Below are 22,755 nucleotides of genomic sequence, written 5' to 3'. Positions count from 1 at the left end.
CTCCCAGGTGTAAATAAAATACGTAGTTAAAATGTTATTGATACACACATTTACATAGCGCGCATATATATATTTTTTTTCTTAAATATATATACACACATATATATATAATATATGATCAAGCCCGTAATTCCTGCATGCACCTTATCCACACAGATCAGTTAGGTAAGTTCCTCAGAGGAAGAAAAGATACTGTCAGCAAGACAGGAATCAAAATGCTCATTGGCTCATTCTTATACAACACACTTGACACCTCTCCTAAATCATTTCAAAAAAATGCAGTTATGTTCTAGATTACAAAGTCAGATTTGCAGTGGTTCTAAGAAGTTTTGGCCCTAATATATAAGCCTTAAATGAAGTAGTAAGCATGACTGATCAGTCATTATTCTTTTTTCTAAATAGAGTTTACTTTGTCTCTTGCTCTAAGATTAAATTTTTGATCAAATACAGTTTACACTCATGCTTTTGTTAAAGAAATGCAGAAAGATGAAACACTACCATCATTTAAGAAGGAAAGTACAAAAGCCATCAGTTCTACTGCACAAGTGTAATCACTTGGAAGTAATCTCATTTAGTTTTAAACTGTAACATTCAAGTCCACGTTTCAGGCTTTGCAAACCCATTTATGTAAAACTTAACAACATGTAACGTTCTCTTCCCACTTTCAGAATTTTCAGTGTAGGTGCAAAAAGCAGAATGCACAGGAGTACACCAAGAACAAGCTTAGGCTCAGTCTGCGAAAGCAAGTAATTTTGATGAGTATCTGACAGCAAAGTCACATCTGGAGAACAAAGGCACTACTGTAAAAATACTTATTATTAGAGACACACTAAGAACTACTGGTCCTTTTACACTGATTTCGGGCTACTCCGAAAAGTTAGTATCTCCTCGTTCAAACACACAAATAGGGCAAATAAAAGATTACAGACACCCCCACATCTTTCAAATTAAGCCTTTCTACAAAGGCCATCCATTAATAAGAGCTGCTACCAGCATGCACCTTACTGAAGGCAATTACCTTGACATAAATCTCGATTCATTTGCATTCTCAGTCGCCACCATGGAAATTTAATCTGTCATTGGCCAGCAAAAGCAACAAAAAGATTCGTCGGGCTGAAGCCTGAACCTTTTTATTCCTCAAGCTGTTCTTCTGTATTAGCATGTGTTTTAGGTCTACTCACAGTGTACTGAAAGCAACAGTCTCCAGTCAAGGTACGTGCAGAACCAGCAGCATGTAGTTATTGCTGATTTACAGGCATATTACAAGGACCAGTCTCTGATGTTTTATGGTGGACATCGCTAAGTGAGAAAACAATCTATTTTGCTTGGTGCATAAACAAGAAGAGAGAGTTAACTGCAACTCCAAGACTGAATTCTGGCTTCAGTTAGAACTGAACAGCTATGGGAGTAACAAGACTTGAATACTATAGGTAAGAGCTGAGACCACCTTACAGTTCAGTTGAGTTTGGTGTAATAAGAGCTTATGTAAAACTCATTGTAAGCTTCGAAACTGAAGAAACTGAACCATGTCTCAGCACATACACAGTGAACTTTGAGAGTCTGAGAACAATGCCGTATTAAAACCAGCTAATTAAAAAAAAGAAAGTTGTTTTCACCTATTAATGAGACCTGAAGTCAACATACAGAAAAACACTGATGAAAGTTTTAACAGCTCTAGTTTACAACTTAAAAATAAATCTACAAAAGCCTTATAATTGCAATGCAGAAACCCAGGGCTCTATTATGCCAAGTCCAACGTGAAATAGTGCATTAGCACTGTTTTTCCCTAGTTCGGGCAAAAGTTCCATCTTTAGATGTGGTGATCTTTTGCAAGAGAATCTTGAGTAGAGTTTCACGTACATGGCCTATTTAAATCATTATTTTGTTTAGTTCACCATAGCACCAGTTATACAGTTATTAATATTTGACCACACTTAAAAAAATACTAATCGAAGTACTATATACTTACTGTGACAATCTCAACTTAACATCTGATACAGAGTACTGTCCCTGGAATGGGTGGCTAGAGGAAGGGGGAAAACCCAAGAAAGCATTATTTAGTTTTTCATGATGAATCCGTATCACACAATTACTAGTTGTACTCCTCTCTCTGGCTTACCAAAAAAAAAAAACCCCAAACCCAAAATCCTTTTGTAGATGTACTACCACATCACTTGAAAGAAGGCTAGGTCCCAGTGACTATTCAACCTCAGATTTCTTAGGAACTACCTGTAAGGTGCCTTCTATTTACAGACTGGATAGTAATGATCTTTTCACACTAAAGCACAGGCACCTCCTTCTAGCAACACAGAGCAAATAAAGAAAAACAAAGCTCCCTTAAGTAGATCGAAAGAGCTTTGTAGGTCTAAAGAACAATCTTCTTCAGACTACAGTAGCTGACAAAGCAAAAGCAAACAAAACCCCCTGCAGTAGAGTAATAACCCACGCTAAACAAAACACACACACAGTCAACTGTTACCAAGCCTGGCATCATCTAATCTTCGACTGAAAACACACATAAAACAACCCAAAGTATAGAAGATGCAACATAAAACAGCCAGCTCCCATCCCCATCAATGACAACCCTGGACACAGAAATTCCCTGGACATGTGGAAGCCATTAATAAAAACCAGAACCATCTGACTAGAAGTTCTGATGAATGACAAACTTTCTACAGCTGCGAACAGCCAACAATCAACTTGTTCAAGTTTCATTTCTCCTGAATCCGGATATATTTTTCTTCCAAAAAAATAAGGCCCAGAATTAAAATAAAGTACTGCAGAACAGAAATACGTGGTTTCCATACTCACAGAATAGGGCCCCAAAGTTTCACCCTCAGGGCTTTATAGCAGGAACAAGGGGAACACTAATTTTGCAGAATGGTGTGACTGACTACACGTTCTAGGAGCTTTCCATGTTAAATGCTTAAAAAAAAAATAATATTAAATAAAACCAGCTCCTTACCTAGAATTTACCTCTGTAAGAGCTGGATGCTTGTTGCTATTCCATACTCTGTAGTTGTGGGTATTTTTCCAGGCTGCTACAAATGGTGTTCCGAAGTCTGACAAAGTCTTCTCGTTGTCTAATAAATTAAAATAAAGATGAGAATTTGCAGAAATTCATTAGAGATGTAATACAAGCCAAATGACTTTTTTCTTGTAGAGAAAAACTTAAATTTACCAGGTTTTTATCAAATCAAATACAAATAAAACTCTTATACTAAAACTGGGCCCTTTAAAATGAAAATAATAAAACATTTTTCAAGTGTTCCAAATATACAAAGCCAGGAGGAAAAAAAAAAAGGCTTAAAAATACTTTTCTTACTTTTAATTCATTTATAAAGTTCTAAGTAAAGAGCTCAACTGGAAAAAAAAAAAAAAGAACTTATCCAAACATAGGCCTCGACTTATTCTCTAGGCAAAGACAAAGAAGGGGAGAGAATGGCCACATAGTAACTAAGAACAAAACCATCATTTGCACTGGTCTTGGTCAGATACACTGGGCTTTGCTGTACTATGTTGTTACTCATTCAAATGTAGTAAACCCCAAATCCACTCCAGAACTTCAGTACGAACAACTGTGGAATAGACTTCTAACAACATCCCTTTTAAAATATGGAAGGGCATAGGAAATTATTTTAGAGCCAGCCACTGAAATAGTATGAGTTTTGACAAACCCCCGACACTTCGTATCAACCAGGTAATCACCTTAGAATATTAATGTTGTCAGATGAAGAACTTTAAAATCAAGTTCTCAATCCCATGGTTTCTCACAAACACCACAGAATGAGATGTGAATTAGTTAACTGATGTGAATAGAGAATAATCATGATGAGAATGAAGTTAACAGGGTCAGTACTGTGCAAACAAAACATTTTCCACAAATAAACCGCTGATTCTTTTAGTCACATTCATGCACAAAAGGCTGGAATATAGAGAATTCCCTCTGAGTTACAACAAAAAATGTTGAGCTCCAGAAAACACAAGTTTATAAAGCCTCTAGATGACGCTTTTCACTGATTTGAATCCCTACTTACAACCATGGCAGGAAGGGAAAAGAGATGGAATAGCCTAGTAAAACTTTCTGGAGACAGCCAGTCTCTGTGAATCCAATTAGTTTCCAAAAATTAACTTCAGTTTGCAAGAGAGTTTGTAAGACACCCAAGTTTGTAAAAGTCTCATCATATATGAGGTTTCAGGTACTTCTACTTATGAGGAAAGCTTAATTTAATCAAGGAGAAGGAGACAGTCAAAGAAGAAAGTGTCTGTAAGGCTGTGAAATAAGAACTGGTAATAACCTTGTCAAGAAAAAACAAGAACAGCCAAGGACAACTGAAAAAGCAGCCTAAAATTAACCTTTAGGCAGAAGGAGATCCAATGATAGGCCACACATTCCACGCAACAGAGAAAATGCTTATTACACCCCCCCTCATCTCCGTCCCTAGACAAGGTGTCTGTTCTACCTGGTTGCAGCACAGCAGCAAGCAGTGCATGGAGATAGACACTGAACTGAGCCCTGATCCACTCATCTCCTCCTTCCCATCCAGTGCCATCAAGAAAAACATCATCTCTGTTCTCAGTTACATGCTTCACCAAGTAATCTGCAAATCTTAGGTCAGCGGTTGTTGGGTTCAGGATCTTACGGAGCTCTGGATCGTGGATTTGTACATGAGCATCTTCTATCTGTTTGAAATAATTCCAAGGGTAAACGTTCATCTGAATAAAACTGCTTATATACACTACTATATATTGCTACCTGAATCTAAACCCACAGTTCCCCAAAATATCGAGAGAAACAAACGGCCAAAGAAATAATGAATTAACTGTTCTCAAAGTCAGATATTGCTCTAACATAACCAGAATCTTACCACCTTCCTGGCACACAGTAAAATCTGCTTATTTGACAGGATTTGGCAGGGGAGGTTTGGTGCTCACATGTATTTTCCTAGAGGCTCTTTGATTATCACTTCCATTTATTAAGTTGGTTACCTATACGTAGCTATCTTAGGTTATCAAATGTCGATTATATAGTCATATCTATTTACTAGAACTGACACAGTGCTTTCTTAGATACTGTTTTTTGTAAACTCTCAATTAAATCAGAAGGAAATCAACAGTAATGTGCTTTATTATCCAGCTGCATCTGTTTCTCAGCTGCAAGCACCTGTTTTTAAAGATCTTATTACTAAGTAACGAAAAAAGCCCATGACATGAAAAATAAAATTACACCAGCAACAAAATAAAAATTGAAGAAGTGCCCTGCAAATTCAAATATTGGATATAAGAACATACAGAAAAACATGTATTAGTTTTGCACAGCTTATTTAATCCTATCCTAACAAGTGATAAAAATTTAATAAACTTCTGCATTTAGGAATTTATTTCATAAGAAAGTAATTCAAAATTTGGGCAGGAACATGAAATTTTAAAATGCAACCTCTGCTTCCCCCCATCCTTCTCTAGTTCAAGAAGTCCAAATACAAAGATTCATACTTCCACAATCGCATCGCTCAGATGTTTCTGCTGACGGAACAGGATATTGGTGGCTCCCGCAACAAAGCCACGGACTGTTACATCTGACAGGAGATGATGCTGCTGCAGTGCCATGTATGGCAAACAAAGGTACCCCTAAAATAACAAGAGATATTTAGAGGATTAACATAAGGCCAAAAAAAAATTAAAAATAAAAAAAAATTACCTATATTCAGAGTTTTTCCTAATAATAGCCAGCACATTCCACCCAGAACAAACCTTGGTTATTACAATTTCAGCCAAAATTATGTATTGTTTTGCTATATTACACCTGCAAAGCAAAGCCAACTGGATTTCACACAAATTAAATTTTTCAAGAGGTTATAATGCTCTTCATTCTCAGGACTAAAACTGAAATGAAATGCAAAGGACAGGAACCAAATGTGTTTACAAGGCAACAGAAGAAGCAGTACAAAACACAAGTGAGATCTCAGGTCAGTTCAGAGGCAGGAAGTCAGTGGAGACAAAGATTCATCTCTCCACTTGCATACCATGATATCTTCTGGTAGTCCTGAGGCACATAATGCAGGAAAGCTACAGACTGCTATCCACATTTTGTAGATGGAGACTCCCAGGCTCCAGAGATAGAAATCAATTTTTGATAAGCATATGCTTGCCTGCTTTAAGAAAGAACAGGATAGAAAGCAATGCACTGTGCTTTTTAGCCACTCCATACTACTTAACCTAGTATCCTACATTCCAATTCAAAAAAACTCCAAGCATTTGAGCTAAGTCATTGAGAGATCATTGAGAAGCAGCTGTAAGTATTGTAGTTTTCTTTTTAAATACAGGATCAACATACCCCTGAAGTCAAATACTGAAGTCTAATTCCGGCTGTTCGATTGCATAAAGTACAAAGCAATTTATTCAGAAAACCAGAAGGGCTAACGGCACACTGGGCAGAAACAAAGAGCACATGCACTTTATCACAGAGTACATGGTAACTGGAAACATATGGAAGAAAGGAGCACAATTATTCCCTTTTGTTGTATTAGACACAGGGATGGCCTTCCAGATGACAAGCACTTATCAGCTGAAAACAAACAGCCTGTGTCAAAGGAACAACGGCGCTTTGAGAGGAACCACCAACCTAAAATGGAAAATCTAAAAAAAAATGTGGCTTCAGAAGCTGGCAAAGGAAGGTTTATTACTGTGTACTCAAGTAGCAAAGTATTGGTAACCTTTCCCTATTTAAAGTATTCAAGTGTCAGTTCCCAAATTCACATTTGTCTGTAAGTATAACAACTTTTATTTCCGTGAAATGTTCCATTCTTTTTAAAAGAGCGCTGTCGTGGTTTAGCCCGGCCGGCAACTAAACACCACACAGCTGCTTGCTCACCCTCCCCATCCCCAGGGGATGGAGAAGAGAGTTAAAGGGAAAAAGAGAAAGAGGCCTGTGGGTTGAGATAAGAACAATTTAATACTATTAATAATATATTTATATATGTGTAATGATAATAATATATACAAACAAGTGATGCCCAGTGTAGTTGCTCACCACCCGGTGACCAAGGCCCGTCCCATCCCATGCTAATGATCCTGAAACAGTTAAGTCTTAGAGAGCGAGAGCCCCTGGAAGAGCAAAAGCCCTTCTTTCCAGTCAACCCTCATTTTTATACTGGGCATGACGCTGCATGGTATGGAATACTTCATTGGCCAATTTAGCCCTCAATCCTAAGTCTAAGTTCAAATCCTAAGGGGTGTTGTGGCCCCTCTGTCCCAGCCATACTACCCCCCAGGCTGTTGTGCTCCTGCACACTGGAAGAACACGGGAAGCTGAGAACTCCTTGAGGTCTCAGCACCAACTCTAAACATCAGTGCGCTGTCAACGTTGTTCTCAGAACGAGTCCCAGACTAAAACCAAAACACGGAGCCCTTCTAGCTGCTAAAACGAACTAACTCTGTCCCAGATGAAACCAGGACAAGTGCAAATGAAGTTAATATCAGATCTTACAGAACTGGTACTAAAGAAACAATTATCACAATCCATTTTTCCTTATGCTCTAGTGTACTTGGATATGGTATTATGCCACCTGGCAATATCCCCTGCCATTCAAATTTATCAGATTTATTAGTCTTTCCATGGCATGGCATAAAACAACACTGAGATGAGAGCTCTAAAAGAGGTTTGAACTTTCCAGTAAGTGGTTAAACTGTAGCTTCAAGTCATATTTTTCTGATAACTTGGAGATGTAAAGCCTTTTCTGCTTTAGTTACACTGGATGAAATCAAATGAAACATGCCTTTGTGGAACAGAAGGTAGACATGTAGAAACTGTCAGCTTCCTTCAAATGCTTCACCTTTCACTTTTATGAGCCTAGTAGCAAACTAAGTTTGCACTCATAGGTCCCCTTACCAATTATTTTCTTCCTGCTTTCCACCGAGTGTTTTCAATGGAACTAGACTAAATAAAATTTACAGGCTATTCTTTCTATGAGACAGACTGTAAGTATGAATGCCAGACTGCAGATCTTTGTTGGAAAAGCATTTCTAAGAGTGACATGAGGCAACACAGGGCAGCAACACTTGAGCTGCTCACTTTGGCCCGCATAGTGTACCGTTTCCAATGAAAGTTACTGTGAGAAGCTCAAACACAATCATCAAACGCAATGTTCTCCAAGGAAATGCAACTAAGTACCCCCAAGGGAAAAAAATGCTACTTTGAACCTCATCAGTTCAAGGAAGTAAGTCTGAATCTTCTACTTTCTGGGTAAATGTTCATCTAAAAGGTTATTAATTAAAAGCAAAACAAAAAAACCGCATTATATCACTTCTCTTACTGACAAAAGTATCTTTAAAAGGGACGCATTTTCCCTGTTTATGGGAAACCAGTCCTAGTAAATGTATTGCTTGTTATCCGCCAGTGCCTCTCAGAGTCCTTAGAGAGGCTCTGGAACACCTGGAGTTCAGTTAAGCATCGGTGCAAGCTTAAAATTCGGCAGCTCAGCACCATGCACAGGGAAAGAGCCACAGCCAGCCAGGAACAGTTTCCATGTTAAAGAAGGGTGAAATTCTATGTATTTTTTACAATATGTGTGTGTGTGCATATTTTTTTTTTTTGGGGTGTGTGCATATACACACATATATAGGCATTTTGTGAATATATACACACATACACATTTAGAAATACATATATATAAAAATTAAAAGGAAGGAAGCATAGGCTTAGGTGTCAGCTAAGATACAGCTTTCAAAAACTTAGTTTAGATTAAGGTGTCTAAACGCTTCTTAAGTACTCTAATCTTGCCCCATATAGGTTAGATCAACAATTCCTCAGAGTGAAAGAAAACAGTAGTTGTTGATACATACCACTTACTAACCACAGCGAGTCTGCAGGTCACCATCACGTAGAATTGCAAAGAGTACATAAATACACACAAGCAAGATAAATATTCCACAAGTAGAATGCACGTGTGCACGTGCACACCCCTCTCAGACGCGCGCTCACACTTTCCACCTGCTTAGGAACACAGGCACTTGCCAGAGACTGTACTGACGTGTTTCGTAGTACCCTACTGTCCACCTGGATTTGGTAACCAAAATTATTAGTCACTTCTGAAAAACAGAAGTCTTTATGAGTTACCAGGTATCATGAACGACATGTTTACCTTTGTGAAAATAGCCAACGGCATACCATACTGGTCCTCTTCCAACCCAGACACCAGTCCTGGAACAAGCACCGCGTGTCCTGCATTTGCTTGGGGCTGTACGGTGATAGGAGGGCTTTCGGAGCTCATGTCTTCACTCGCAAGATTTTCATCCTGTTCTGATGCTGTGTTTTCACGTTCTCCTCTTTTCAAATTAGACTCTTCCAAAATGTTAGGATCTAAGGTCTCCCAGTCACTTTCAGAGGACGCTGGAGAAGCGCGGCAAGGAACTTTCAAGCGCTGCACAGCACCGTCGGAGGACTGAGTTCCATTGTAAGTTTTTTCCGACTGGGAGAAAGGCACGCTTGCTTTTCGACCTTCCAGTGAATGGTTTCCTGCCATCTTCCTGCCTCCCTTTCCCATTCCTAAGTGTGCATTTGAAGTATCAGCAGCAGGCACGGAAACACAGTCATCTAACCGAGGTGTGTTTTCCTGCAAGTCGGCATCCTCCGATATGCTCTTTCTTGGTCTATACTGTGAGCAGTCAGTAAGGCCATGTTCAATCATACCTGAAAAGTGATCACACGCATCAACATCAGCATCTCAGTAGAAATTTAAGTGACTTTCATTAAAGAAAACAAAGTGTTCTTGTGTGCACAGTGGAAATCATGTATTTTAAGCCACTACTTTGGGGAGGGGGAGCGTGTTAAAAAATCCAAACAAACCAAACTCAAAACCCACGCTTTCTCTCCTAAAAAATCTGCCCTCACTTCTTAGCTTTGAGAAGACTGGTTAGAAGCTAAGAATTAGCAAGCTTAGAGGGGTGGGTTTTTTATTTCCTTTTTTTGAGGAGTGCATGTATAAGAGAGGAATGTGTTTTTTAAGGAACTTGACAGTAATGTGTCACTTATTCAAGGTCCCATCTATGTTACCCACACCAGCACAGAAGATCCAGTGGCTCCAATTAAGCTCAAGAAATAACCCATAGAGTGCAAGCAGTAAGCATTATGAGATGTGTACATAGTCAAGGCCAGGCTGGATGAGGCTTTGGGCAACCTGGTGTAGTGTAAGGTGTCCCTGCCCATGACAGGGGGGTTGGAACTAGATGATTTTTGAGGTACCTTCCAACCCAAACCATTCTATGATTCTATGCATGCATAGAAGTCACCCATTTTTCAGGCAACATACCAACATAACTCTATTGTCACTTAAGTTGTTTTCCAAATGAAACAGCATAGCCAGTCTCAGTTATCACCAGAAAAGCATATAAAAAGAAGCCCAAAGTTCTCTTCTTACCAGGAAAGAGTGACAGGACAGTCATCAGAGCTCCCACCAATCTATTGACTGGAGAAATATAAAACAGCACCTGGTGGCAGAAGGGAGGGGGGTGGGGGGAAGAGAGCGTGCAAGAGAGGAAAACAGAATTAGGGAGGAGAGAATGAGAAAAATAAAATTACACTTAAGCATTATGAAGAGAGAGAGAACACATGCAAACTATTTAAGGCATTGCTTTTTATGTCATTTTAGAAAGCCTGCTTACCAACAAAAGCTCTTACAACCAAAGCAAATATTTAAATATGTCTATTGCATCCTTACATTTTATACTATTTGTAATATATATTATATATATACACACGTGTGTAATACATATTTGCCAATAATTCTGATTTTTCTGTCAGTCGTTTAGTTTTTTTTTTCCCCTAAATTGATCCAGTTACTGAATGATTGTCAGAAAAAAGTTGTTCCTGGCATGCCGCATAAATTCTTGTTCATTTGCAGTACATTAAAGTCTTTGTTATAAATCAAAGAGGCCAAATAATCTCCATTCCTGAATTCTGACAAAAAAAAACCTATGCAAAAACATCTTTTCTAAGAAAATATATTAAAGATAAGCAGATAAATTAAAAACATAACTGCAGCATGTATTTATTACAGGTATCTTCCTACTATCAAAAGAAAAAGATATTTTCGAAACAGAAGACGACTGATACTAACTACTTGATGACTTTGCAGGCCAGTCTAATAGGTATATGATGAAACTAAAAGTACAAGTTTGTGGATCTGGACTTCATAGAAGACTTCTGCTGTAAAGTAGGTCTTTTACTTAGAAGTGACTGATGAATAACAACTCATGACCACTAGTATTTACAAATCTACACGTTAGTGATTTGATGGAACCAGTCCTAACACACACCAAATGATGTTTTAATGGTACCTCAGGTAGAAATAGACTATGTATATTATCTTGTACTTCTTTTTAGTGCATTCGAGACAGGTGAATTCAAATTGCAACAGCCACGGAAAAAGCATGAGAAGAACAAGCAGCTCATCTGAGCAAATAACTTCTGCTGACTCTGTCATCTTTCCATCAACATGGGTGCACAGTTCCTTACCCCTCCCAATACAGCCTACAACATTTACATCAGCAAACTGGGTGGTCCTGGCAGCAGAAAGCCAAATGATCATCATCTGGAAGTAGTCTTCCAGCCTAATAGCAGCTGAGAGGTGAAAAAGAGATTCCTTTAGCCTGTGGAAAGGCATCAACCAAATTGCTGATGATTAAAGGAAATCTGTCTGAGGCATTCAGGCATTTTTCAGCTCCAGGAAAATTGGGATTACTAGTGGCTGCTTGCATACTACATTTAAGGTCTTTGAACATACAGATTCCCACAGTTATTCTGGAACCTTAACACTTGCCAGAAAAATCAAAACTCTTCCATTTGAAATTGCAAGTGCTGTCTTCCTGTTTGAGCTTAGGGAAAAACAAAAACAAAGCAACCTGCAGGTTTACTCAGTAAGCATCCGGTTATTTTCCAAACAATTTCATATGTTTGAGTTATATGAACATGCTTGGGAAACCCTCCCTCTCCCCTCTTCCTGGGCATTTATGTCTTGTCATTTGAGCAGCTTCAGAAAAGAACTGTAGCTCAGTATTTTCTTTATGCATGTCCAAATGCTGAATGGACCTGATGAAACGCCATCGTAAGTTTTTAAACAGATTAACTGGAAAATATTTTTTTCCTTTAAAAAAAAGTCACCGTAGACTTTCAGAATGTATTAAGTTATTTTGGAGAGAAAAGCTTGCATATCAAGTCTTGGTTATTACACTTCTACCTGTGTATTCCTACTACGTCATAATCCTATTTTCTCACGTGTACCTTTTGCATGGCCTTCAAGATAGCCGTCCTTAGCACGTGGCTCTAACGCAGAAACTGCATTTATTGTCATCAATCAGTACTTAGAACTGTCAAGGTTTATCTAAGAGAATTCAGTGACAAGTACAAAAGCCTTGGAGAAGCTGCTGCTCCTGTTTCTAAAAGTCGTATTTACTGCCTCACAAGAGATACCGAGGCCTTGGATGTAGACTCAAAAACCAACACACGACTGTTTCCATATCTTACAGATTAAGTCTTCCTGACTTTCCAGTTGCAGCTAACAGGAAATTCTAATGTTCCTTCTCAGCATTTTGAAGAATCTGGGTTTTAACACAGCAGGTTCACTGAAGAAAAAGTGACAATTTGGGAAACTGAAATAAAAATTTTTAAAAAGTAAAGCAAAAAAAATATCCCGGCATAAATGGGTCTAGGAGCTGATACACAGTCACTTCACTGAAGGTTCTTGTTCCAGGTTATTCATACTTACACCAAAGAAAACAAATGTGTCTACTGTTTCACAGCTGCTTGTACATTTTGGATATTCCACTGAAATTGCTAAGATACCATTGCTTCTGAGGCAGTGAGATAGCCCAAAGAAAACACCGAGCCTAGAAACTCACCAGTTTTTACCAATTTGTAATCTGAGTTCAGCCTGACCTAAAAGATACAGCTCTATACATTGTCTGCGGCAGGTATCCAGGCAAATCAGGTCTGAAGGACACCTCTAGCACTCGTTTCCTTTCATGTGGCTATTTAAAGCCTAAACCTATTTAAAACCTAAAGTTCTACTTCTGGAATGCTGTAAAGCTGTACGCTCCCTTTTAGGTACCCGTGTTTCCTATCGGTTCCTTCACACAGGTACTTATTTGCATTATGCATATCTTTTCCTACCTTTTATAAAACATTGAATTTCTCCACTCACATTTAATCACATTTTACTTACTCTGGCTGGGACAGCTATTAATAAGGCAGAGTGGACAGAACAGAAGTAGAAGCAAATTTATACGTCGACACACGGCAGTTACTTCTAGCATAATTTCCCAATTTACATAAGGATGCAAATTTGTTGATATGACTTCAGATACTTATTTTACTTTAATTTGTTTTTCACTGGTATATTCTAAACAGCTTCTTATGAAAAAAATTTAACAATTGCATTTCTATTTCAATTATGTGCTTCAGCCTACAAAACATTACCTTTTTCTCTAGAAGAATCAATTTGAAAAGGATCAAGACCTGAAAAACACAAAATGGAAAAACACGGTGAGTGAAACTGTGCCATTTATCAAAAATGCTGTGCAAGCATAACCTCTTACTCAAGATTTCATGTTAGCCACTGCATAACTGTCAAATGATCAAATATAGTTAACCAGTGAAAACCAGTGTTCCAACACCCTTTCTCTACCTGAGCGCTCATTTTAAAATAGCATTTGAGATGCACAAAGTAAAACTGCACAAACGAGAATTGTGTAATTTGAATCACACAAAGCCTGCAAGGAAGAACATGTGTAATTCCAGAATTTTAAAAACCAGTAAATTGCATAAACATAAAAGAGTTCCTCCACAGAAACAGACAAAAGAATTCATCAAATACCAAGAACAGCATTCAACTCACCTAATTTTAGGCATGTACAGATGAGGCATCTAGATCAGGTGGCTGTTCAGATTCTCTATGCTCAAAGAATAACACAGACACTTCTGGGGCACAACTGGCAGATATCTAAAGTTAAACAAAAGTTCTGCCCCAAAAATCTAAGCAGGCGCAAATACACCACGAAATCCAGACACTCGAATTGGTGTCTGGGTTGATGTGTCCCAGTTAATAAAAGATTCTAAATGCTGTTTGTACCTTAGCTATGGGATACGCACTCACTTTCAATAGTCATTAGGAAAAAGAAGCAGAGGTGCAAGTCCCTTCAGGTTCTATGATAACAGAAGCTGCAAAAACAACAAGATTGAGCAGGTTTTGGCTGGGGTAGTGTTGATTTTCTCCGTAGTAGCTACTATGGGACTGTGTTTTGGATTTGTGCTGAAAGCAGTGTTGATAACACAGGGATGTTTTCGTTACTGCTGAGCAGTGCTCACACAGAGCCAAGGCCTTTTCTGCTTCTCACACCATCCCATCACGAAGTAGGCTGGGGGTGCACAAGAAGTTGAGAGGGGACACATGGTACAGCTGACCTCAACTGACCAAAGGGATGTTCCATACTAAATGACATCATGCTCAGCATAAAAGCTGGGGGAAGAAGGAGGAAGAGGGAGTATGTTTGGAGTGACAGCATTTGTCTTCCCCAGCAACTGTTACACGTGATGGAGCCCTGCTTTCCTGGAGATGCTGAACACCTGCCCGCTGATGGGAAGTATAGAATGAATAACTTGTTTTGATTTGTTTGCACATGTGGCTTTTGCTTTAGCTATTAAACTGTCTTTATCTCAACTCATGAGTTTCCTCACTTTTACCCTTTCAATTCTCTCTTCCATCTCACTGGGGGGATGTGAGTGAGTGGCTGTGTGGGACTTAGCTACTGGCTGGGTTTAAACCACAAGAAAGATACACAGCAAAATGCTCTAAGTTGTGTCTGCACACACTTTAGCAATGTTCTTCTACCACGTTCATCTGACAAGAAGCAGGAAATAGAAACAAGATCATAACTGAGATACCGTTGTGCTTGGAGAGATAACTGAAGAAGTGTCACACAAGCCTAGAAATCCCCAGGGAATCCAGCAGACAGACAAAACTCAGTCTGGAACTTACTTTCACTCAAGCTATGGAGGCGGAAGAGGAAGGAAAATCAGGAGGCTGTTAGCAGAAGTACCTAGGAAACAGTCGTCTTACTCTTAGCTCAGGTATGTCTAGATACATTTATTCTTCAGTTCCTCACAAGGCATTTTTCTCCACAAAGTGCGTGCTGTACTTCATATACCTAGCAGAGAACACCTACCTTGTGTCTAAAGTGAAGAACAAGATCCCGAGGAGACAGACCTAAGATACCAAAAAGAGAGCAATTATTACAGTTTAATACTTAGTAGGGATACTAACTTACACCTTGTCAGCATTTTTCAGGGGGAAGGGGACACCCATTATGCATTCTATGTGAACCTGGTTATTTCAATAGCAGAACTCATACCAAATTCTTTCTTTTGAGCAGGAGCAAGAGTTAAATCTACAATGGAGACAATAATAACATGAACAGTCACGCTTTGAGTTACTCCTCTTGGCTGCTACACAGCATTATGGAAACACTGAAGTAAATAGTACACTGTGCATTCGGAAAACACAGGGAAGAGTCAGAATCACATAGGAAATACCCCAAATAACAGGTAGATGAAAGCTTGAACACCCCACGCCATCAAATAGTTCCATCTAAAAAATTAAGAAGGTACTGTTTCCCAAAAGCAGTCAAGCAGTTGCTTGTCAGACTGTTTGGTCAAGAGGTAACATGGCTTTTGACCTACAACTAACTCCTATTATGAAAGCAACACTACATTTATTTGACATTCATTTAAATCCACTAATAAAGAAATGCGTAACAGAACACTGTGCAGGCACACAGACCTCTGGTGCTTAATCTGTTAATGCACATAAACAAAACAGCTCAAGAAGGGAGTGTGTTGGTGAGCATAACATTATCTCTGCTGTTTGTACCAAAAAAGTCACTTACCAAGGTAAACTTGTGACCCTTCTAGCAAAGTACTGCCCAAGGAACTATTCATATGATCATAAAGTTCCTGTAAAAGTTAGAACAAAGGCAAAAAAAAAAAAAAACCACAGAAGCCATTAAGAGCACATGGATCATCCAAAATCCGGAATAAATAAAATTCACTTCTTCAAGGATTTCAACATCTTATTCCAGAAAGAAAGTAAAATTTTACTAACGGAGTCAATGGAAACACAGGCTGACAATCACACTCGTTCTTGTATTTCATTACAAATCGGAACGCTGATTCTCCGTCAGATTAGGGCAGTTCATTTAGTTCACATTAAGTTATTACAGAGCTGAATAACTGAATGACCTATGCAAATGGAATATTTAAGCACTAATTAGAAACACGAAAGCCTGTCCCCATACACTGAAAGCTTTGTTCTGTGTGGCTACTACTTAAAAGTTACCTTTAGAATTGAAATTTGCGAGAAGTCTTTTTCTTCAAAATACGCATGCGTGATGAGTTGCAGCTTTGCCTGAAGTAACCCATACAAGGGCTTGGAAAAAACAGAAAAGCAAAAGAAGAAAACTTATTCAGTCACCCACTTTGAACTTTAATCTCCTCCCATTCTGATCTTGCAATACAGACGCATTATTACGCACAGTCCACGGAGGGGCAGTCCTTAGTTGCTAACTAGCAGAATCTCTCTCCTGTGCTCGTTTTAGGCGATGGCAATTCTATTTCCTTTCCATGTGCACATACCATAACAGCACTGAACATCTTTCTGGAAAAGTACCCTCCTGCTTTAACAGTGCTCGTGCAGCTCCAGTAATATTTCTTTCTTCAGCTTTAAGCACAGAAAGACTTTCTGTTCCCTGCCTGGTGACCAGTAGGTTTTGCTAAATAGGCAGAAATACAAGACGCTCCTTCAAAACAAGAGTACGCCGTATGTGTGACCATCTTAAAACTTCTCTCACAGTTGTCAATAGCCACTCTCTCCAGTTATTCTAATGCCCAAACTCCTCAATTCTACTACCTGAAATAAAGTCAGAAGTACTTAAGGATAATCAGAAGTGCAAGTAGACATCCCAGTCCCTGACAACAGGCAGACACTTTTACAATCACTCTTACAAGGAGACACCAATTCAAGGCAGCTCACTCAAGTGCCACAGCCTTCCGATTCAATTTTACCTCATTGTTTTGTTACCTTCTGCAATGATTTAGGGAGAGATGTCTGGAGCCAAAAGTTCCAAATAATAATATGGAAAATAAACCATTTTTAATATGTTATTTGAAAGCGTTTTGAGAATTAAACAAACATTCTTACCAGCTGACTGAGAACACAGACACTTTTCTGTACTGTTTCTCGGGTGATGTCTGCTTGCCGTACTTTTAATGCCTAAGAAATAGAAGTATTACAGTATTTTTACCCACACATAATTTCAAATAGAATTCTTTCATGGGTCCAGTCGCCACATACCACCTCCCTACTTAAACAACATTCTAAAACGGACTGCCTTCAATGGTGGAATATCCAAACCATGTAACAGCATGCCCTTACCTACTCAAAACGGTCACAACACTGATAACGTTAGAGTTGTGTTCTCACCTCATTGTGCACAGCAAAGATCCAAACACAGCTGTGATGATAGGCAGAGGACTGTTTAAAAGACACTAGCATGAGAAAAAGGCAACAGCCCTGGAAAACACAACGGCATTTTAACTCTGGGTAATGTAACAGAAGAGAAGCCAGAACACATCATTTGTTCTTCTCTAACATTATCTGTGAAAACAGACCGTGTAAAGTCTTGGCTAGAAAGTGTTTGCTCTGTGCTTGAGGATTTTCTTTGAGCCACCCACAAAATAACAGAGGTATCATCTGCAGAATCAACCACATTCTCAGTCAGACCAAATGGTCTCAGCACCTAACAGCAGTCATAGAAAGGGTAAGGGCAGAAATGCAGCCAAGTGATTCACTGAATCGTACAAAACTGTGAGCGTGCGGGCTGCAGCCCACGCATCAAAAAGCACAGATGGAAAGGGTGCTTGAGCTGTCATACAAAACATATTGTTTTATATTATACTTGTTCCAAAGAGTTCATTTTAAACATTTATTTATCTTCTTAATTGGTTACTTAACAGTATAAACTGGAATCAAGAGCATAATAAAGCCAAGTTATTGCATAGTTGCACAGAGCAAGACTCTAATCACAGAACACAGTGAAGACTGTCTGCAAAGATAACAAGTGATGTAAAATCAACATGGACTTAGTTCAAAAGAAACAGAATTAAAATCTGCTTTGTAAAATTTCTCCTACAGCATAAACAGGAACTTGAAATATAATCAAGGTATGATTAACACTGAGACAGAGTACATAATTCACCTCTTCTGAATGCAAGACTCCTTTAAAACTCAAACCCACATGGCATTCCAGATTCTTGGCATTTCACTGGAATAGAGTAATTTTTAAAGAAATCTGGAGTAACTTCTCAATTGTAAGTGTACAGATCATACTACGGTTACTACTTTTGAAAATATGGGCAGACTCTACTAGATCAGGTACATAATTTTCCCAGTGTGATCAGGTACACCCTGTAGCTCCCTCAATTTTTCAGCTTTACTGCTAAAAGTTCAGTATTAGTAAGCAGCTACAATGAAAAGGAAGATTCTGGTCTACTCTGCAAGTGTACTTTTGGCAAAGGAGGCAGGTGAAGAGAAACACCTCCACGTTTGCATGGTCAGATCCCAGGAAATACTCTAAAATCCTTCATGGTCACACACTGAAGGAATCTCAACTTTTTCCACTCAAGAGGTCTGCTTCCCACAAACATGACTTGGCCGCCTGACAGACTATCAGCTTCATTTTGCTACTTGGTGCTGATGCCTGGATTAGCTCTCAAGCAGCAAAATATATTTTTCAATTGCCTTGAACATTTCAAAAGATCACAACATGCTTGCTGACATAAGGGAAAGAAATAGTTCTCAAGTTGTGTAGCTACTTACTGTGCACATTTTCAAAGATTTTTAACGTAAGCTGATCATGTAGTTTGACTGTTGCTGTAATGCACGCCACTGAATTTTAGAGTCGTTAGTGTGTCAAGCCTATTATTTTATTAATGTAACTCACAACTTGGAAAGTTACCTTTGCTTCAATCTGCCTATAGCAAGAGACGCCATATACTGTGGTTCGATCCCCACACCTCGGTGGCAAATGGAAAAACACGGTATCTATGACAGAGAAAAGATGGTTTCATAAGTCACTAACAAGACTTCAGTATTTTTATTGTCAGCATCACTTCTTTATAAAAGGTCTACTGCTGAAAATACTGGCACAATTATTTGATGAGGCTTTAAAAAAAAGAAGGAATCAGTCATCTAGAAAGCTACGCCTGCGCTCAAATTATTTTCAAATGGCAAGATGCTTTGTGGAAAAAGCTCCAGCTGTGCTAACACAGATGTTTTGACAATAGCTGCATGTTTAGCCTGACCAAGCTCCTACAAGTCCGCTGACAGATTCTCAGACACCACTATTGACAGCGGAGACGCATCACTGAAACCTACAGGCATGCTGCTTTCCCAGTTCAGTACGTAGGAGCAAAGACAAGGTACTACGAGACAAGGCAAACAGTTGGAGTGTGATGCCATTAAGAAGGTAAATGCAACAAAGACAGCAGAAAAAAAAAAAAACACAAACCACCAAATAGAACATATACAGTTGAAAGACTAGAGTAGCTGCTACCAATGCCATGATAGATATCCAGACACCAGCACCACTATGATAATAGAAAGTATTTGTGAATCTTAGTCTCACACAAAATCATTACTGTCTCTGTGCAAGTGTAACATGAAACAAAAAATCTCTATAAAATATAAGAGAAAGGCTTTTATGGCTTGAAATATATGCACATATATATACACAGCAAAAAAGTGCTAAACCCTAAGGAAAGGAAAGGACATCACAACTGTTTGCCTTTCAAAACATGAGTGAAATCTGTTTTGAAACCATTAATTTTTTGTTTGCTTCACAGTAAAAAATAAACAGAAGAGACAATCCCATATGCATTAAGTCCAACAGAAAGAGGGACTGTTTATAACAAAGTTCATTCCTTTGAACAAGTTTAATTATACTACGGAAATCACCTGGGGTTCTAGAAAGCCTTTAAGACTATTTCCTGTGCCAAGTCATCCTCTTCGAAAAAACGCAACTATCAAGTAGGAATTAGTTTAAAACTCAAAAAATAGATATCTAATAAAGTTACAGTAAACGCAACATAACTATTATCTGAAACACACTTGTCTGTTCCAAGTTCACGTGTATGCTTGCCTACAAAACACAAGGATATTCAGTTTTGTTGCCATGTAATTTTTTTTCCTTACCAAAAAATACACACTGATAATCTTTTAGTGCAGCAATAAAAATACTCAAAATTGAGTATTAAGTGGGATAGTACTGAGCCAAGAGAGAACAGGCAAGTACAGAGGCCTATGATTTCCCTAGCTTTGAGTGTAGCCTACTTCTCCTTACGTATTTAACGACCCAGAAATTGGACAAAAGTTATGACCCAGAGCAGGTCAGACAGACTCCTACTGCTGCTAGGAAGGGGATTATTTTCATATAACTTCCTTTGCTTCCAAATGAGCTCTCTGAAAGCTGGAGAATTAGGAAGCTAAATGCATCAAGATAAAAAAAAAAATCTTATTAAGAGTAGTATTAAAGGGCTTCTGTGATTTTGCTGTTTTAAGTGACTTCCTTGTTCACTGCTCTGCAGAAAAAAAGATGAAACAAATGAACACGCATATAAATGTCACAGTGATGCACTAAACTGCTGTCAAATAAACAAAGAAATAAACGCAACACTAAACAAACAAAACAAAACCAACCCAAACTGCAGTGAACGTGCTGGTATCTACACGGCAAAGGAATCATTCTATCTTCATTCTGCTGACAAATATGCTAAAGCTCCTGTCCCTGCCCTTTACATTTGCTGATGTTAAAAATACATCATTCTACCAACACTGAACAACTTGTAGGTCATTCTAAGAACCTCTGAATTAGTGGAGGGAAAAAAAAAATCACGACTACATACAAAGCTGAATTTTAGAATTTCATTCTTCCCGTATCTCAAAACTGGATTAGGTTTTACTCAAGAGTTTATTTCCCCTTCAAAGAACTTCTGAGAAAGCTGGTAGCCTTGCTTTGCACTAGGACTACACACAGGTGATATGTAACCCTTCAGCTTTTATGGACATCTGATTTCTTGATGTAAGAGGTACACTTTTATCATCTACTTTCACTTTAAACTCTGAAGCAACATATCATTGTCAATGTATTTTGCAGCTTAAACAAAAAGTACATCTAATAGTGAAAAGAATCATTCATCTACTGTTCAGATGTCAGAATTTTTATTTCTGTTGCAGTAGAAGTAGTACTTACAACTTCCTCTCTCGTTTCTTACCTTCCTGATAGTTGTGAGCACCATCTGGTAAGGCGAGAAATGGCAAGTATTTCCATTCCTCTGGTAAACTGTGGCTGTCATGTCCTTCTCCAGGCTTTAGGGGAGGATAGGAAAATTCAACCTAAACAAACACACACACACAGAGGGGAGGTAAAGAGAGAATACATTACTGTTTCCAAACAAGCAAGACTCTGTGATTCAGCCTAGCACCCTCTCTTCAGCAATGGTATGAAACAAAGCTTTCCTCCCTACTAGCATTCCTTGTGTCTTCCTCCAAACCACACATGGGCTGACCCATGTGTAGTCTCACCAACAGGCCCTGGGCAGATTTGGCTTTTCCAGTGCTTCCATCCAGCCTGTTACCTCTCTGTCAAGAGAAATACGAAGCAGATGTTCAAGCAGAGAACATCACCCATTAGCTGATCGAACACAGCCAGCAGCACATTGCTGCACCTGCAGCGTCAGCAGGGGTCATTGCTGGAGCACACACATCCTGAAATCAGATTTGGCTCCTCAGCCCCGCAAGCCCTCGTGGCTAGGTAACACCCTAACACGTGCAGGCCTCTATTTTACCCTACCAGATGCTGAATAATCTCAGAAACTACACTAACAGCAAAATACTGCTTTTAAATATTTTTATGCCCTTGACTGCAATGAGCGCTACACGTTGGCCTGAAGTACCTCCTTCTCCTTTCTCCAACAAATTCTGCCTTTCAGTTTCACCTATCATTTATTTACTATTTACCTCTTTTTCCCAGTAATAGAGATAACCATTCTAGTCCTCACTGCATTACATGTCTACCACAGATCCTCATAATGAACATCTTCACAGTACTATCCTTTCATCATCTTTTCCTGTGGAGATTTCTCTGGGATTTCAGTTGCTTTCACCAACTGTTTTTTCCAGATGTGCATTTCTAAATTACCGAACAAAAACTAAACACAAATTTATCAGTAAAAGGAACTCTTTAAAGATACTGCAACTTCTCTTGAAGGACATTTAGCAATAAACTAGGGAGCTGTAAAAAGTAGATACAAAAATAAAAGAGCCTGACAAAACAAGCACACAGAAAGTCTTGATGGATGATCAAATAAAAATGTGATGGATGTATATAATAATAAAAGCACTGTAAATGACGATAGTAGTGAAGAAGAAATGGGAAAGAAGTCAAGAAAAGTGAAATTCTTCATCTTAACACACGGTGTCACTCTTTCTACAACTTTTGCCAATTTGGAAAAAAGCACAAAGGACAAGAAAACAGGAAATCAGCCTTGCTACGTGCTGTATCAATTTCAAGTTTTCTTATTCCTCATCTTATAAAAGAGATCTTGAAAATATCCACAAAAAATAAAGGTCTGCTGAAAGACCAAAGTCCTGA

General features: G+C 38.7%; 1 protein-coding gene across 6 annotated transcripts in view; it reads right to left on the bottom strand.

Annotated features, from left to right (window-relative positions):
- The window catches only part of AVL9 (AVL9 cell migration associated), a 42,009-nt gene that overhangs the window by 5,583 nt on the left and 13,671 nt on the right, over positions 1–22,755 (bottom strand). For 3 of the 6 annotated variants that reach the window (XR_015222250.1, XM_086614454.1, XM_086614456.1), the window contains exons 2-14: positions 21,377–21,497; positions 19,063–19,148; positions 17,247–17,318; positions 16,386–16,475; positions 15,937–16,003; positions 15,217–15,257; positions 13,472–13,510; positions 10,416–10,485; positions 9,141–9,688; positions 5,494–5,628; positions 4,464–4,683; positions 2,966–3,083; positions 1,970–2,023 (exon numbers count right to left, since the gene is read on the bottom strand). Coding sequence is in view for 4 of the 6 variants with exons in the window: in XM_086614454.1 (XP_086470580.1) it covers positions 1,970–2,023; positions 2,966–3,083; positions 4,464–4,683; positions 5,494–5,628; positions 9,141–9,688; positions 10,416–10,485; positions 13,472–13,510; positions 15,217–15,257; positions 15,937–16,003; positions 16,386–16,475; positions 17,247–17,318; positions 19,063–19,148; positions 21,377–21,497 (1,661 nt within the window). In the remaining 2 variants the exon portion in view is untranslated. Of the gene's footprint in view, positions 1–126; positions 1,300–1,969; positions 2,024–2,965; positions 3,084–4,463; positions 4,684–5,493; positions 5,629–9,140; positions 9,689–10,415; positions 10,486–13,471; positions 13,511–15,216; positions 15,258–15,936; positions 16,004–16,385; positions 16,476–17,246; positions 17,319–19,062; positions 19,149–21,376; positions 21,498–22,755 lie in introns of those variants that run through there. The other 3 variants (XR_015222251.1, XM_086614455.1, XM_086614457.1) reach the window with 3 other exon arrangements.

This window comes from Tauraco erythrolophus, chromosome 7 (assembly GCF_009769465.1).
Source record: "Tauraco erythrolophus isolate bTauEry1 chromosome 7, bTauEry1.pri, whole genome shotgun sequence".
Lineage (NCBI taxonomy): Eukaryota > Metazoa > Chordata > Aves > Musophagiformes > Musophagidae > Tauraco > Tauraco erythrolophus.
This window is presented reverse-complemented; position numbering and strand designations above follow the sequence as displayed.